This window comes from Mustela erminea, chromosome 9 (assembly GCF_009829155.1).
Source record: "Mustela erminea isolate mMusErm1 chromosome 9, mMusErm1.Pri, whole genome shotgun sequence".
Classification (NCBI taxonomy): domain Eukaryota; kingdom Metazoa; phylum Chordata; class Mammalia; order Carnivora; family Mustelidae; genus Mustela; species Mustela erminea.
The window spans coordinates 23,782,569-23,800,277 of NC_045622.1; the positions used below are offsets into that span (position 1 = coordinate 23,782,569).

The 17,709-nt window shown below is 43.4% G+C and overlaps 1 protein-coding gene across 3 annotated transcripts in view; it reads right to left on the reverse strand.

Moving 5' to 3' along the window:
• The window catches only part of ETS1 (ETS proto-oncogene 1, transcription factor), a 126,530-nt gene that overhangs the window by 85,206 nt on the left and 23,615 nt on the right, over nucleotides 1-17,709 (reverse strand). For all 3 annotated transcript variants that reach the window (XM_032360080.1, XM_032360081.1, XM_032360079.1), the window contains exon 3: nucleotides 10,558-10,702. In XM_032360080.1, the coding sequence (XP_032215971.1) occupies nucleotides 10,558-10,702 (145 nt within the window). The remainder of the gene's footprint in view (nucleotides 1-10,557; nucleotides 10,703-17,709) is intronic.

Here is a 17,709-nt window from a genome sequence, read left to right on the forward strand (position 1 = left end):
TCTGCTCAGAGACATTTCAATTCCATTCTCTTCCGAGGCTCCCCCTCTCCCATCTCCAGAGCAGCAGCCCCGAATCACATCATTGAGTTTAAAATAAAGAAATGCTTTTCCTAAAGAATTCGCACACAAATAATCTCATTACCCCAGTGCTTAGGTTTATACAGCAGCCGTCTTCTGCCAGGAGGGGAAAAAAAAAAAAAAAAGCACTCTACGCTCACTCACATGGAACAGCTGCGGGGAGAAAAATGGTATTTAATTCATTGTGAAATATTCAACAATGGCTACACTGCACTTTTAAAAGCCTTTTGATAGTAAAACCCACAGAGAACAGCCCATCCTGTGTGCTGAAAAGCAGCTTCCCCACAATTAGTCTCTCTATTCAGAGGTCTGAGAAGTCTGTGTAAACTTCAGCACGTGCTGTGTACACTGTGGATAGCTTCAAGGGTATAACCTTTCACAAACTTCTTGGGTTTAGTCTTGCTCAGCGACTCTGTCTGCTCTCAAAGCTAGCTGATGGAGCAAAGGGAGTGTGATGCTGAGATGAGAGACCCTAAGGGAACTTTCAGCAAAGGAAAACCCGCTCCCCCAAAGGGCCCTACAGATGACCAAGCTCCCTCATGCCCCATGTCAGACCCAAAGAAAGAGAGAAGGTCCTAAGACTATACAGGCTCATTCTCTCTATTCAGCTCTAAGATTTTCATGGGTCTCTCTGGTTTGTAGGACAATGAGGAAAGCTTATATTCTCTTACCCTCTGGCGCAGACATGAACCGTGAGGGATGAGGCAACAATGAAGACCTAAAAAACATTTTGGGGGCAGGCCAAGTTTGCATCAAGGTCAGAGCCTGCACTTTGCAGTAGGATCCCAGATTAACTGACCCTCTCTCCACCTCCCAGACTTCTTTAGGAGGTCAGGTCACCCCACTGAGCCTCATTCATCTCATCTGTAAAATGGGTCTTAATATCATCTTCAGAGGAATGTTTTAAGAGTAAAATCACCACACATGTGTGATTCTTAGTATAGAAAGTATTTGATGAATGACAATTACTCTTTCTCTCTAGCTGTTCTGGAAAGAAGACAGGCTTTCCCTCAGGACTTGCTACAGTAAGATTATTTAAAATTGAACAAGAATGGGATATGAACTATTTTTTACTCTATATTCTTAAGTTTTTTTTTTTTTTTTATTAATCAGGAGAGAAGCAACAGAAATAGAGATAGGCACAGATACCTAACTGGAAATTCTGAGGGATCTGAATTATTTTGGAAAAAATAAATAAATAAAAACCTACCAAGAGCCAAACAAACTTTGCGTCATGATAGGTTGGTGGTGTTGTTTTTCAGGAATTCTAAACTCAGATTTTCAAAACACAAAGTATTGATGAAATGCCTGAATATATCAGGTATGGTTGAAGTGACCACTTTTCTGTTAATTCCAGGCTTTCTTCAAGTTTCTGGGAGCAAGACCACAGAAGTTTCAGCCCCTTTCCTTATAAAATCCAACATTCAACTTATCAACCTCACGTAAGCCATAAGCCCTGGTCAGTGAGGAATGTCCATCTGTTCTGACCAAAGAAGGAAATGCTAAGACACTACTGGGCAGTTCAAAGGAGCTGACCCAAGGTGGGGTCATCTCACTCCCTAGATCTGAAACTTCTGGAAATGGTCTCCACTTGAAGAAGCCAGTTTGTGACAGGCAATAGAACAGTCAGTGGTTCCACAAGAGGCCAAAGATCAGAAATGGGGGCCGAGATCCTTAAGGCTGCACAGAGTTGGAGGCAGTTGGGTAGAGGTATGTGGCATCTGGAGGTGTACGTGGGCACCATGATTGTTTTTGTACACATTGTTGGTAGGGGGTGTGGGCTCTGGACTCCTGCCCCCTTCAGAGACAATGTTTCTTCCACTCACTCTCCCCCCACCCCCCATACACTCCACAAAGGGGCAGGTGGAAAAGTCTATCACCAGAAGCACATCTGTGAGAAGGAGAGTTCACGATGTGAACCCTGTTTCTCTGGAGGGGCCTGAAGTGCTCCCCTCCCCCACTCCACCTCACAGTAGGGAGGCCACAGGCCCATAACCTCCACGGATGTTCGCAGAGCTCATTCCATGGAGCACAAAATAAAAGGAGATGTTAAAACGAAAAAAAAAAAAAAAAAAAAAGGTGGACGGGGTAGCGGGAAACATGGCTGGACTTCAGTCTCAAGACTTCAATGCCCAGTGTCTCTGGCACAATGAATACACTCTCTTGGGACTGACCAGAGTGGTGAGAAGGGATTGATAGGAGAAAGCTCCTACCACGGAATTCAATCCAGGTCCACAAAATAGGCTTTGCACGTTCTCTATGTATGCCACACTTTCAAATGCTGCAGGGGGTACAAAAGTTCCTTTTGTCCTGGCCAATAGTTCTTAACTTCTTGGGGATGGGGGTGTCCCAGACGGCTCAGAGAATCCTAGGAAAGCTACTGCACACTGCTGGGGAGGGATCGCACATTTCTGATACTCCTCGCTGTCAAGCACCCCTGCTCTCATGAGAATCTGCAGGTCTGAGACTTGGCAGAAAGTTGTCAGGGTTGATTATTTTAAAAACATAGGAATCAGGTGGGAAATCAAGAGAACAGCAAAGGCGACTAGAACGCTGGTATTTTTTTAAATCGTGATCTGGAAGAGGTGATGGTCCCCTGACTAGGCCGCCAGAGGGGGGCAGGGTCTGGACTGAGCGCTGATGGACCACTCACCCTGGCAGTCTCAGGAAGAGCCAAAGGTTGCCCTATAGATCAGTATAAGGGTAATTTCTCTCACAGTGCAATTAGGTCTCATGTTTGACCTACGACCTCGGTCCGTGCGATATTTATGCTCTCCAGACAGGCAGCAGCAAGGTCCACGCTGAGGGAAGGCATTTAATAGGGAGGGGAAGAAAAGGGGGGCAGGCAAGGAGGGGAGGGGGTGGGGAAGGAAAGAAGGAAAGGAGGAAGGGAAGAAGGAAGGAAGGAGAAAGGAGGGAGGGAGAAAGAAAGGACCGAGGGAGGGAGAGAGGAACCTGATCAATTTACAGCAATGCATGAAATCATAAATTGAGAGCCATGCTTTGGGGTTCGCCCTTTCCACGTTCAGTGCGGTACTTTGTTCCCCACCATAGCTCTGTGAGGTAGGCACGACTATATTACAAAGGAGAGAACGTGGCTCAGAAGGGCTCAGCATTTGCCGGTGGTTGCAGAGCTGGTAGGTGACAGGGCTATAACCTTGACCGGAATCCTTGCCGCCAAACCCTCCTTCCAGCTCCTTTCTAAACAGTAACAATCCCCACGTATGGTCTGGGTCGAGCGTTGGGCTCCTTCACCTATCTCTCCATCTCCCCAACCCACCTAGAACTCCCCCCTGACCTCTTGCAAAACTGCATCTGAGCGCAGAATCTCTTCTGTTCCAACGGTCTCTCTCCAAAGCCCGGCTTGGGGCAGATGTGCTACCAGAGACAGAATGGAGGGCATTCAGGCCCAGGGAGTTCACTCTGCTCTCCTCTCCTCCCTGCCTGGATCTGGAGTTAAACACTCGGGTCCTCGTCCTCGGACGCCCTACCTCCTGGCTCACTCTGCCCGCGCCAGCATCGCTGGCAGCGCCGGGGTTAACCCGCCAGCCCTGCGGAGCAATGATTTCTGTTTTATTTCAGCAGGGGAAGTGTGTGCCTGCCTGATTAGCCTTATGGTTTCCTCTTTTCCCATAACCTCCAGACCCCCATGGCCCAAATGTTTACTCTCTGAAATAAAAAATCTGCTGGTGTTTTTCTTTTTGTGTGCTCGTGTATTTTGGGAGGATTGCAGAGGAGGGAGGCGGGGTAGGGGTTAGGGACACGGAGGCTGGGGGAGAGAGCGAGACGCCTCCCCCTGCGGGCGGCCCTCCCCCACCAAGCCTCCCCCAGCTGCAGGCTCCCGGCTCAGACCCCTGGCTGCAGTGCAAGAAAGAAACTTATTAATGAGGGAGCTGGGTCTCCTGCTTCAGCAGCTATAAACACAACGAACATCTGGAGAGAGTAAGAGTCTCTCCGCGGCCAGACACTGAGAAAAACAGGCTGTCTCTGCGCATCCAACCCCCTACCCCTGCGCGGTCGCACACAGCAGCCCTTTCCTCCCGGCCGGACTCCAGCTCCCACACCATTCACCCAGCCCAAGCTTTCCATTCACAGAGAGGAGCCGGCCGGCCAGGGCACCCACCGTCCCCAGCCCCCGCTCGAGGGGTCAAACTGCTTGAATCAAATAAGAACTCGCTGCCCCGAGGACCTTTTCCCAACTCGGACCAAATATTTGTGGTTTGAAAAAGTTCAGAGAACTTTTTTCTCCCCAGCCCCCTGGGAGTTTCAGAGCAAGGCGGTTACATCCTAGGATTTTTGAGAAGCAATGCATAGGAGGACAGCCAACAGCAGGCTTGCAGTCTAACTGAACTCCACTCAAGTGTTCTTCCTCTAGGGAACCTTCCTTCCCAAGCACCTACACAGATGATTCACATCTGTAAAGTCCTTGGCAATCCATACTGCTCTGGGCTGCTAGGCACAAGTCCAGAGCGAGACACAAGTCTCTGGTCTCTAAGGGAGCGGAGCTTCTCTTCGTGTTCCTCACCAGGCTCCCTTCACTGGTAAAAGGAGACACATGAAGGGTAAGGTTGGCAGGTGTCAGAAAATCAGCCGTGGGCAAGAGTGGGCAGGACATCTACTTTCCTTGGCTCATTTAAATTCACACTCAAATCGTACTGAAAGGAAAAAGAAGGAAGGTAGTAGCATTTATTGATCACCTGCTACAGGCCATGACTTTTTAAGTATATACCTCCATTTAATGGGCACAAGACCTCTTTGCAGTCAGCACAGGTGTCCCACCTGTTAAAGGGGAGGGGACAAGATTCAGGGCGTGTTCTTGCTCTTTGCCACCACACCATTCCTCAACCCTTCCTTTGGACTCAACACCCTTCAGCTAATACTCAAACATTTAGACCACTAAGTTCTTGTAATGGGCATATGACCTCACACACACTTGAAAGCTGCCAAGAGGTCAGGAGATGGGAGTAGAAAGGAGATGGCAACATAACATTGGCAGATGGGACCAAACTCAGTCCGGAGCAGGAGGAATATCCTGTGCTTGTGGAGAACAAGGTCAGGCAGTGATAGAAATCTCATCAGAAGAACAAAGTCATACAGGGTATCTTTTTTGCATATTCCCCGTGAGGAATGACCCACATCACAGCATCTCCAAAACACATATACACATACACACACATACACACACACACACACACACACACAGGATCAGGACTATTTTTGAAGGAAAAAAGAAACGGAAGCAGGTCCTCCACAGAAGGAAAATGTAGCCCGAATGAGGAAAGATTAGACATGTGCAGGAGACAAAGTTGGAAATACTGTCCTTTAAAACCACGGGGCCATTTGAGATGGTCGGTGGAGAGGCCAGAGCTGCTGGGAATAAAAACACTTCATAGAAAGGTGAATCTCCATTCAACAAGTCTGCCTGGCATTATCTCAATGTTCTCAATGCTTAAAAGCCAAACTGGAGGCATCAGCTTCTCCTGCTGAAATTTCCCACCTGGTTGTCAATAGCCCTTTCCAAACACTGGGCCTGGTTTGATCTCTCCCAGCCGCCCTGGCTGTGTGGGAAAGCCCCAGGAGAGACCAGAAACTTGGGTTCCCAGTACATCTCCCCACTTGAACTTCCAAAGTTTATTTGAGAAAGACATTCTTTCCTCCTACCATTTTACTAGTAAATTTACTTTAGAAATATTAAATAGCAAGATCCAAAGTCACACACTCACACTGCCAAGCATTATCTTATGAGTAAGTGTAATATTTCACGTGGGAGATAATTCTTCTATCCTGTAAGCATTCTCCACTCTCCCCCCACCCCCATACACGCTTGAACAAAGTTGCTTAGAGACGAGGAGCGAGTCTTCCCCTTCTCCAGACATCTGCTCCATTTCCAGTACGTGAAACTGACCACTGAAAGTGTTCGACAATCAGCGGGGTACTTTATGACTCAATGATACACAGACATTTCTGGACACTCAGGCGCTTCAGGGCAATGAGTGATGACAGCAAACATTCATAAGGTGCTTGCTAAGTGACAGCGCTGTTTCAAGCTTTACATATATTAACTTCGTGGTTTTCAAAGTGTGGTCTCTGGGCCAGCAGTAGCAGCAGCAGCAGCAGCACCTGAGACCTTGTGAAAAATGCAAATTCTTGAGTTGTCCCCTGGACTCACTGAGTCAGAAACCCTGGGGATAGAACCCAACATCCTTGTGTTTTAATAAGCTGTCCAGGTGATTCTGACATGCTTTGAGAACCACTGGTCTATGGGAGGAAATGAGAGTACAGAGATACTAAGTTGCCTAAGGTCACCCGGTTAGGAAGGGTTGATGTGCAAACCCAGGCAATCTGGTCCCAGAATCTGGATTCTTTACCAGTATACTATACATACTTCCTCTCTCATGAAAAATGAGAATTGGAAGGTAGGCTGCAAACGTGGGTAGATGTGGTTTTTACTGTGTTCAATGACCAAGAACGTACCAGACTGCATTATACAAGAAGAAATAAAGTATTGTCTTGCTTCTGAAATCGAGGATCACAGTAAGGAAACCATAGGTTCATTCCCGTAAGGGTAAGTTGGGGGTACTGTCTTGTGTAGCCACAGACTGTTTTCCAGCTCTGAGTAACTATTTCCCAAAAGCGAACCTTGGGTTAGAGCATCCTATTCATAAGTTGGGCTGATTCAAGACAAATCCCATGAAACAAAAAATAACTTGACAGTATATCACTTTGGAAGGGTGCTCAGTAATCATCCTATTTTCTGATACACCTTATTGCCATTCATAATATGAAAATTAAATATGAACAACTGTCAACTGGGGACTGACTGTGGGCTTGTGGCATGGGTGCTCAGGTGGGTCTCTGATGTCGGTTTTCTAGCTCCCGATGGAAAACAGGCTTTACATGACTCCAGCACAGGGCAGCACTGTGAGCTCACGGGCTTGATCCAAAATGGCCTGCTGTCTATTCTGTCCCTTCTCAACAGGGCTGTGGTTAGGAGTTCGTCATAATAGTTAATGGCAGTGAAGTGTTAATGATTTCTTAGAGACAAGGAGTAAGAGACTGACCTGAAAAGTGATTCTTGCTCTGATGATTGAGAGAAGGGGCTGATGTTAGGGATAGAAGAGTGGACACGGGAACAGGGAGGAGGGAGGGTCAGTGGGCTCCACTCCAGTCAGACTATAAACAGTAACAGACATTTCAGCCCTGTCTTGTGTAAGGGGCTCCATTGATTCACAAGGCTCCCTGACAGAGGGATGACGAGGAGCCGAGACAGAAAGGGCCATTCATTCATGCAGAACATCAGCTCCCCGTCCCCATTGGCTCTTGCTAGTGGCTCCAGGCTGAGAAAGAGGAGGGGGAAGAGGCGGACAAGGAGGAGGAGGAGAAATAAAAGAAAATGATGACTACGAGATTGTCATGAAGAAATGTACAGCTGCGCGGGCAATTGCATGCAAATGTGGCTTCCCTTTTTAGCCGTATAGTTAATGTCCTCAGATTCATCTGTTTCTCTCTCTCTCTCTCTCTTTCATATCATCTTCCCCTCCCCTTCTTGCCTTGTTTCTTCCGGGCTCCCCTTCTCTTGCCTTCCCATTCAGCTTTCATTTTCTCTTCCCATCCTGCTTCACCTGTCCACCCATACCTGTATTTTCTGTCCATTCCCATGCTTCTCTGTCTTCCTGGGCACCCTTCTTAGCATCTGTTCTGTTCAACCCATTCTCGACTGTCTTGGTTACTAAGCATTCTCTCCTGCTCACCTGGTAGGCTCTCCCACAGTCACGTTTCCTCACAGCTCTATGCCCTATCTTCCCACCCCTCTCCCCCACCCCCCTCCTAGTCCTCAGCCTCGGGCCCCTTTGTGAATAAGAGCCACTTTATTAGGAAAGGGCCTGATGTTCCTCAATGGCCCCTCCTGCCGGGTATTCCAGTCACTGCCAGATGTGGAGTCCTTGGAAAAGAAGTTCATTCATTCCTTCTGAGAGCACAAAACGTGAGATGGGAGCGGGGGTGGGGAGTGGCCATGAGACGGAGGACGGGAAGGAAACTGAAGTTATAAATAGGATAAAAGAAGATGAAAAAAAAAGTAGCGTATTTTTTTTTCTCTCTCTTTCTTCTTACTCAACACATCTCCAAGGAAATGTGCTGCAGCTGGAGAAATCATTGGTTGGTCCATGTCTTCATCTCTCTTCTCTATAACCCCAAATCTCCTTCCAAAGGACACCCATCACTGAGGAGGGCTGGACCACAGCCCAGAAATAATCGCTGCAACTATTTCGTCTGGACAGCTCAGAAGGCAAAGGAGGGGCTGGGGGAGCTTCGGGTTCTTGCCAGATATTTCTATCAGAGGGAGGCCAGGGCAGAGGGAACTACAGACCTCACAGTTGCCACCAAGGCACTGCTCCCCATGGAGGCTTTCTAGTATTTCTGAGCTGCGGTTGACGACAACCAGGTCATTTTAAGACTAGTTATTACAGGCACTCATCTTCCCATCCTACTCAAAAGCCACTGGTCTGTGTGACCCTGTCTTCCTTCTTCTTGCAACAACGAAGTCGACTGTGAGAAGAAGACTATATTATCCCGCTGGACTCCTCACATTTTAAAGAAGCTTCATCCCAAGAGGTTCTTTGTGTTCATCACAGACACAGTGTCATTGGCCCTGAAATAAAAATTCTTTGCTTTCAAGAACCTTGACAAGGAGGAGAATAAAAAATCATCTTCACTTGGGAATGTATGTACTCCTCAACCAGGGGAAAAAAAAAAGAAGGACCATGCCTTTTCGCTATGAAGAAGGGACCTTCTGATCTTGAGGCTATGGACCAGCATGAAATAACTTCAGCTCTTAACAAAAGGTAACTTCCAGCAAACAGAAGCACTGTCCAGAGCACAAAGTGTTACTGCAAGGTAACTTTAACCTGGGTTGTGCAGGAAGATAAAAGACGTAAGCTTGGTGGCATTGATAGGATTCAAGAATTACACAAATGAAGGCGCAACCATCCTGACCTTTTGCTTATGCAAATAATATTTGTTAGAACAGTTTGTTAAGGATGACTTTTTTTCATCCCTTAGAATCTTCAAGTCTAACCTGCAAACAGCTGCAAAAATCTTCCCTTTTTAAATGGATGGGTAGTTGAGACATTTGTGTTTATGCTTGGAAGAACCAAGCAGAAAGGGAAGCGTAACATACCAAGTCTGAAATCCAGGGGTGGTGCCGAAGAATATCGTAAATATCAATGGCTATTGAGTCCAGAGACTATGAACACAGAGATTGCTTTCGTTCTGCGCTAGAGAAGAACCAGACAACTGGAGAGTGAGTCCCGTGTCTTCCCCCCAAAACCCCTACCAAATGCTTCAGCATCTTGCTTTATACCTCTATATTTCTGGTCAGAGCTAAACAAGGGCAACAAAACAAACATTTATTTTCTGTCTCTGCTATTATAAAAGTAGTCTACCATATCGTTATGTGGAATAAAGAAACACCAAAACAAAGAGTTGTGTTTAAGTGAGCTCCCAGTGGCTTTCTCCCTATATCATGCCTCAGAATTACATACTTTCAACATGTGAGAGTAATGAGATTTCTTAGGCTAGGAATTAATCCTGGGAGAAAATACAGATTTGAGCTGGTTTTTTGTTTGTTTGTTTGTTTTGGTTTTTGGGGTTTTGTTGTTGTTGTTGTTGTTGTTTGGTATTTGGGTATATATAAAATGGCCTCGTGATAAATTGAACTTAATACCCGAAACCATCACTTCAGAACCCCCAAATCAAGTTTTACATTTGGCATTGAGCGTAAAGTAACAAAAACGCTATTCACAGGTCAAAGCGGACTCCTGGAATTTGTGAGATACACAGTGACTTCTGCAAAAGAGGATGGGGGTGAGGACTCTCAACCTGTCAGGTCTTTGGGGGAGGGGAACACAGGGAAGAGCTCTCTGGAGGAATGTCATTCCTGTTCAGCAGGGGGCAGCACGGTGACCAGCCAGTCAGGGAGAGAGGGGAATGCTGGGAGGAGAGGATGAGGGAGAGCTGGGGAAAGAGAGGGGGCAGAGGAAAAAGGAGCCCTATGCCAGTGGGCTCAGGCCAAGAGGTTGAGGACAATGGGGAGAAAAAGATGAATAAAGAAATTCCCTTTTGTAAAATGGCCATTTATCCAGCTCATACTCTACGACTGCAGAACTTCTAGACCCTTCGTCAACAACCCGGCCAAAATGGGTAAGCCTCAGGAAATGCATGGTGCACAGAACTATTTCTAGAATGAAGACCTGAAGCAACCTCTCCTGGGCTCATTCCTACAGTTTCATCTTCCTGTCACTGCAGAATAAAGTAACACAGAATTATGGAGAAGTCGTGGGACTTTCCGTTCAAGAACAATAGCATCTTGTCCCCGCATAAGCCGTGGCAGCTGTTCTTGCTACAGAGAATGAAGCCCACATCACCCTTCCACTGTCCTCCAACTCTATGCACGGTGCGAGCCTTTGTTCACATTCCTACCTGAGCCACAGTGTTCCAGACCAGTGGGAACTTCCTGAATGGTCATCTCATTCCAGAAAGGGTAGTAAGCTCTTTGCGGGTGATAACTGGACTGGAAGCCACAGGCCATTCGAGGATCTTCATAGGAATTGATAGGTGCTTGCCTCTGTGACAAGGGAAAAAGTAATGAAATATATTAACAGGAAAATCTCTGTACTCTAGCCCAAATGGAATAACATCTTACCATACAACCACATGTGGATAGGAGTCATCCATAGATGATAGACAGCAGAAGAGAACCAACCAATGGTCACATAACCAACCCCACCCCCCCCCCAAAAAATACAGAGAGAAGGAGAAGGGTCTTTTACTTAGACTGCACATCCAATGATTTTCATCCATTTCTTCAAGCATTTGGCAACTACCTTTTCTAATTTTCAAATAAGGACCCTTGATTAGCAGTAGGCAGAATCTCGGCCATTTTTATACAATCCCGGCTTTTGAAATTTTTTATGATCTTACTCTGTAAAAGCACCACAAATGGATATTTTTACAGGACATTCTAATCTCATAGAACCAGTGGGTGACAGACACCAAAGGAAAACCAAAATATGGGCCTATTTAATAATAATCACTTGTTTTTCACTCGTTTTTCAGTTAATCGATTGTGCATGGGTTTTAATGATATTGATGGCTACACAGAAATTTTCAGTTTCTTGCAACATTTGGGGACTAGTGCCACTCTTTCAGGCATTTTGTGAAATTCATAAAACATATCATCCACCCAGTATGCTTTAAGGAAGGCAGAGGTGCTTCCTTAAACACACATGGGAAGCGTGTTATGCAGTGTTTGAGATCTTATTCTTTGAAGCTAGATATCTTCATGGATTCACATCCTGGCTCTATCACTTATTAAGGGAAGGCCTGGGCCAATTCTTTTATCTAAACCTCAGTTTACTCAATTATAGGAAGAATTAAGTAAAATATGTGTAAGAAAATTATATTTAAAGCAAAATTTAATATGAAATGTATGTGTACATTGTCTACTTGATGCCTAATAGAAGGTAGATATTATTTTGATATAACAGACCCTTCACATTCCTGAGATTGAGCAAGAGGGATAAAAAGCAAGACACAAGGAGCACCTGGGTGGCTCAGTCATTAAGTCTCTGCCTTCAGCTCAGGTCATGATCCCAGGATGCTGAGATCAAGCCTCACATCAGGCTTCCAGCTCAGTGGGGAATCTGCTTCTCCCTCTCCTCCCTGCTCATGCTCTCTCTCACTATATCTGTCTGTCTCTCAAATAAATAAATAAAATCTTTAAAAAAAAAAAAGTAAGACACAAAAGGAGATAGCAGATTCACAGAAAGATTTCCTGAGGAGTCTAATCTATACTGGCCCTTCCTTTACTTTCTTTTCTTTCTTTTTTATTCTTTCAATCTCTCTTATGGCCCCTCTACCTTCATAAAAACCACAGTTGAGATAATCAAACTCTGCTATAATTTGATGTGGTTAAATCTACTGATATTAAAGGCTTAACTAATAAGTATAGCTACTTAGATGGTATTTTCATCCATGAAGGGTAGCTTGCTAACCCCCAGGAAGAGCCTCTTATTGGAGAACCTCTGATGCCCTCTCTCCCCCTGAGCTGCAGGACAAGAGCTCAGCAGTATTAGAGTCAAATACTCCCTATCTACTCTCTCTTCCCCGTTTTGCAACTGTCCATTAACTTAAGCTCAATAAAAATAACAGAAGAGAGTATATTGGCCCAGAGAAAAATGACAATCAAAGCCAAAATATAGAAGGACATTTGTGTGCATTAAAAAAGATGACGTTTTCCATAATATTCATAAAATCATTCAAAGTAGGGCTGGATGAAGTTTACTTTGGGGCTGTTGGACTTCTAACTGGGCTAAAGGTGCCAAGAACATAATTACATCCTCGGAACTGAATGGAGTCTCCTTGAGTTATTGAGTAGCAAAAGCTACCATACTTAGCTTCTGCTACTGGACACTGGTGAGAACCACTAGAATATAAATGGAGCAATAGCATGCTGCTAGCTATTTGTGTTTGAGATCAAAAGATTTAGGGAAATTAACGCTCCCCAGAGCTTCAGTCAGAAAATGATTCCTGAATTCTGGTTAAAACCATTTTAGGGACATTGTATTTTTATATTGCAAGCCTCCCAGGCAACAACTTTTGAATCCCCAAAGATAAGTAGGTCTTCAACAACACTTTGCAACTGAATCAGTTTGAAACACATTTCCTCGACTACCTGTGTGCTCTCAATATCTATCCCCATCTTTTGCTATTTCTCTACAGTCTTCCTCAAAATTCAATGTCAAGGATCTGAGTTGCAAGAATTAGGTCTCAAGTGAGAAAATTTTGATTCTGAATTATATAAAGGAGAATTCTAAGTTGCCTACTCCTGTTCTTTTGGGACAGTGTATGCATGGTTTGCCTAAACTCTCCTTGTAAGACCCTTGAAGATGGCAGTAGATAGTACGAGTAGAATCCTTGTAGATAGGTACAGGTAGTTTGTTATAGGCCCTGCAAAGGTATTAAAAACCCGAGGAGAACTTCTTGGTTTTTGCATTTTATATCATTTACTTTTTTTACATATTTGTTACTTAAGTATAGTTAACATACAATGTTATGTAAGTTTTGAGTATAGACCACAGTGGTTGAACAATTCTGTATATTACACTATGCTCCCCATGAGAAGTATAGGCACCATTTGTCACATACAATGTCATTACAATATTACTGATTATATTCCCTGTGCTGAACTTTTTATCTCTATGACATATTTACTTTATAACTGGTATTTTGTACCCTTAATCCCCTTCATCTTACTCGTCCGTCCCCTAAACTCCCTCTCTTCTTGCAAGAAAACAGTTTGTTTTCTGTATTTATGGGTCTGTTATTGTTTGTTTGCTCATTTGCGGGGTTTTTTTTCTTTTTAGGTTCCAAATGTAAGTGAAACCATATAGTATTCGTCCTCATTGGACTTATTTCACTTAGCATAATACCCTCTAGCTCTATCTGTGTTGTTCAGAAAAGGCAAGATTTCATTCGTTTTAAAGGCTAAGCCAATATTCCAGTGTGAGTGAGTGTGTGTGTGTGTGTGTGTGTGTGTGTATCTCACATCCTCTTTGACCATTCATCTACCCATGGACACTTAGGTTGCTTCCATATCTTGACTACAGTAAATAATGCTGCAATAAACATAGAGGTGTAGGTCTCTGCAAATTAGTGTTTTTGTTCTCTTTAAGTAAATACCCAGTAGTGGAATTATTGAATCATATGGTAATCCTATTTTTATTTTGAGGAACCTCCATACTGTTTTCTACAGTGACTGCATAGTTTGCCTTCCCACCACAGTACACAAGAGTTCATTTTCTTTATCCACACCAACATTTGTTATATCTTATGTTGTTGATTTTAGCCATTCTGAAAGGTGTAAGGTAATATCTCATTGTAATTTTGATTTTCATTTCCGTGATGATTAGTGATTAATGACGTTGAGCATCTTTTCATGTGTCTGTGGGCTATCTGAAGTCTTCTTTGGAGAAATGTCTGTTCATATCTTCTGCCCAAAAGAGTTTGAATTTTTTTTTGGTGTTGAGTTGTATACATTCTTTATATATTTTGGATAATAAACCTTTATCAGATTACCATTTGCAAATATCTTTTCCGATTTGCCAGGTTGTCTTTTTGTTTTGTTAATGGTTTCCCCCACTGTGCAAAAGATTTTCATTTTAGTATAGACCCAACAGTTTATTTTTACTTTTGTTTCCCTTGCCCAAGGGAAGGGAATTATAATTATATAAAGAAGATATCTAGAAAATATCTAGGAAATATTGCTAAAGGTGATGTCAGAGAAATTACTGCCTGTGTTTCCTTTTAGGAGTTTTATGGTTTCATGTCTCATGTTTAGGTTTTTAATCCATTTTGAGTTTATTTTTGGGTATGATATAATACAGCGGTCCAGTTTCATTTTTTTGCATATAGCTTTCCAGTTTTCCCAGCACCATTTGTGGAAGACAATGTCTTTTTCCCCATTGAACATTCTTGCCTCCTTCATTATAGATTAATTGACCATATAAGTGTGGACTTGTTTCTGGGCTTTCTATCCTGTTCCATTGATCTATGAGTCAATTTTTGTGAGAGTACTGTTCTATTTTGACTACAAAAGTTTTGTAGTATATCTTGAAATCTGGGATTGTGATACCTCCAGCTTTCTTCTTCCTCAGGATTACTTTGGCTACTCAGTTTTTTGTTGTTTCATACAAATTTCAGAATTATTTGTTCTAGTAATAAGGAAAATGTTATTGGTATTTTGATAAGGATTACATCGAATCTGTAGATTGCTTTGGGTAATATGGATATTTTAACAGTATTAATCCTTCCAATCCATGAGCGTTGTATGTCTTTCCATTTGTTTTTGTCATCTTCGGTTTCTTCCATCAGTGTCTTACAGTTTTCAGAGTACAGGTGTTTCATCTCCTGGGTTAAATCTATTCCTAAATATTTTATTCTTTTTGATGCAAGGTGGGATGGAGAAATTTTTCTCAAGTTTACATGTTTAAGCTTTCTCTGCTAAGGAAAGGCCACTGATGGCAAAATGTAATGTGCAAGGAAGTGTCGAAGGAAAATTATCTGCATGCATTCTGCAGGGGAGAGATGGAAGGCCGAAGGAGTATTTTGTGGGTTAGGGATAAAGCCATGAGGTTCTAGATACAGGCAATGACAACAACATAGCAGTGTGATGAGTCAATTCCCAGCCTCTGATTAACAACCATGCTCAGCATCAGACTGAATTTATGTGCCCTTTTTTTTTTTTTTTTTTTTAAATCACTCCTGCCTCAAACCAGGTTTTTGTCAGGGATAGTTCATATATTATTTTACAAATGGAGATTTATTTTAAGACATTATTTTCTCTTTAGCCGTCCTCAGGGGAGCCAGAGGACCCTACTCTTAAGAATGGGAAGGAGGTAATGCACTAAGCTTACCATGAACCACAAACGTCTTTGCTAGCAGATGCTCCTGAAAACACCATGACTCTTGTTATCTAGACACCTGCCTGTTTATTAGACATCTGACAAACTGACTTAATACCTATTTCATAGAGTATGAAAATGACATTTTTACTCAAAAATGACATTTTTACTCAAAAGAACCACATAGCTGGGTCCAATTCATTATGAAACTGTCTTCGTTGAGGAGCAAGAAGCAGGTTATTAACAGGTCAGAAATCTGGGCTGCACAACACCCACCCTGTTGCTTTAAAAAAGCACGACCCAAAATAAGTTTGAGTCTCTTTGTTGACACCGTCCTTTCCTGGCTGCAACTGGAGGTGAACTCATAAGATGCAAGCAACATTTTCAGTCCTTGTCACAGTTTTAAGAAACCACCTGTCCTCACTCATTCACGCCACAGGTGATTTTTGAAAGGAACTAACATACACCACACACCTGCTCTGTGCCAGTTGCTATGCTAAGCATTGTGCAGAAATGGTCACATTTAATCTTCACCACCCTCACGCAAGATTACTATTCCTACCCCTATTTTGCAGGACAAACTGAGGTTTTAAGACGACAAGTAGTGGTGCTTGGGTGGCTCAGTTAGTTAAGAGTCCGACACTTGATTTCAGCTCAGGTCATGATCCCAGGGTCCTGGAATCAAGTCCCAAGTTGACTCTGAGGTCAGCACGAAGTCTGCTTGTCCCTGTCCCTCTCTTTCTCTCTCTCTCAAATAAATAAATAAATAAATAAATAAATAAAATCTTCTTTAAAAAGAGGACAAGTAAACTTCCAAAGGCCAAACAGCTAATAAAATAATAAAGATAGCATTCAAACCCAGGTCTATTTGGTTTCAGACTGTCTTTTCTTCTACCTGTCCAACATGAAGCTTATGTGGCCCTCATACAGATTTCTCAAGAAGGGTGACTGCTGTTCTAGGATAGGTACTAGGCAAATTATGGCAATGGATATTTATGGAGCAAATTTATATCAGTACACCCAGTCTATGCCGAATATCATGTTCGATGCAAAGAACATAATATGAACAAGAAATGAACTTCACCCTTAGGAACATTCAGACAAGTAAGCAGGAAATTACAGCGAGGAGATGGGACAGGGTTAAGTCCCAACGTGTAGGGGGAGGGGCATGATAGCAGGTAATACTTCCTGGAGGAAGCAAATTAAGGTAACCCAAAAGCTGGGTAAGATTTAGCCTAGAACATGTAGTGAAGAGCCTAGAGAGAGGAAAAAAAAAAAGATGATCACACACCTTAAGGTGAAAAGGAACATGTAATACTATCAAAGGAAGAATAAGAAAGATTCAGATAGGTCATCTAGAGAGATATAGACTGTGTTGTTTGGTGGTGAGAAGCTTGAGGGAAAGTTATGCTCTTGGACAATGTGGACACTTGCCATGGGGGTCAATGAGTAAGAAGCAAAGCTGGAGGAACAGGACAAGATCACAATGTTGAGGGCTGTAAATACCAGACAGGAATTTGGCTCCAGGAGAAAGGCTTTGGTGTCTGCATTAGAGGTAGTGACATGGTGAATCAATACGTTCTTCTAGCACTTCTGGCACTCCTTTGATGGTGCCAAGTAGGATGGGTTGGGCAAGAGGAGGAGATAAGGAAGTGGACATAGGCACTGGAGTGCCTCACAGAGCCATACTGGAGACTAAGGTAAAGGGGGGGGGGGGGGATCAGCATAGCTAAACCTACTTTATTTAAAATTTTTACTTTTTTAAATAATTTTTGCATTAATTTTGACTTCTGAAAATTTTGCATTAAGATATCATTTAGCTTGATTCCTCAGGGCTGGGGCACCCCTTATGTATTACTCCCACATGAGTGTTCCAGGGGCATCCTGCTGGTTGTGGTGCTAAGCAGCAGTTCAGGTATGAGGGCAGAGTTAGATCAAGGTCATGAATGTAGAGGTAAAGAGGAAACAAGAAATGTAAGTATGTTTCAAAGTTAGAATCAACAAGATTTTCTAACTGATAGGTGAGTGTAAGGGGAGATAAAGGTGAGACAAAGGTAAGTGTAATACATAAGAAAGGAGAGAGGAAGAGAATTTCACCCTCAGTTATGTTTAGATGGAGTGATGGCAGGTTGGTGGGGCAGGGGTTCCTGAAGGTGGATACAGGGTAGAA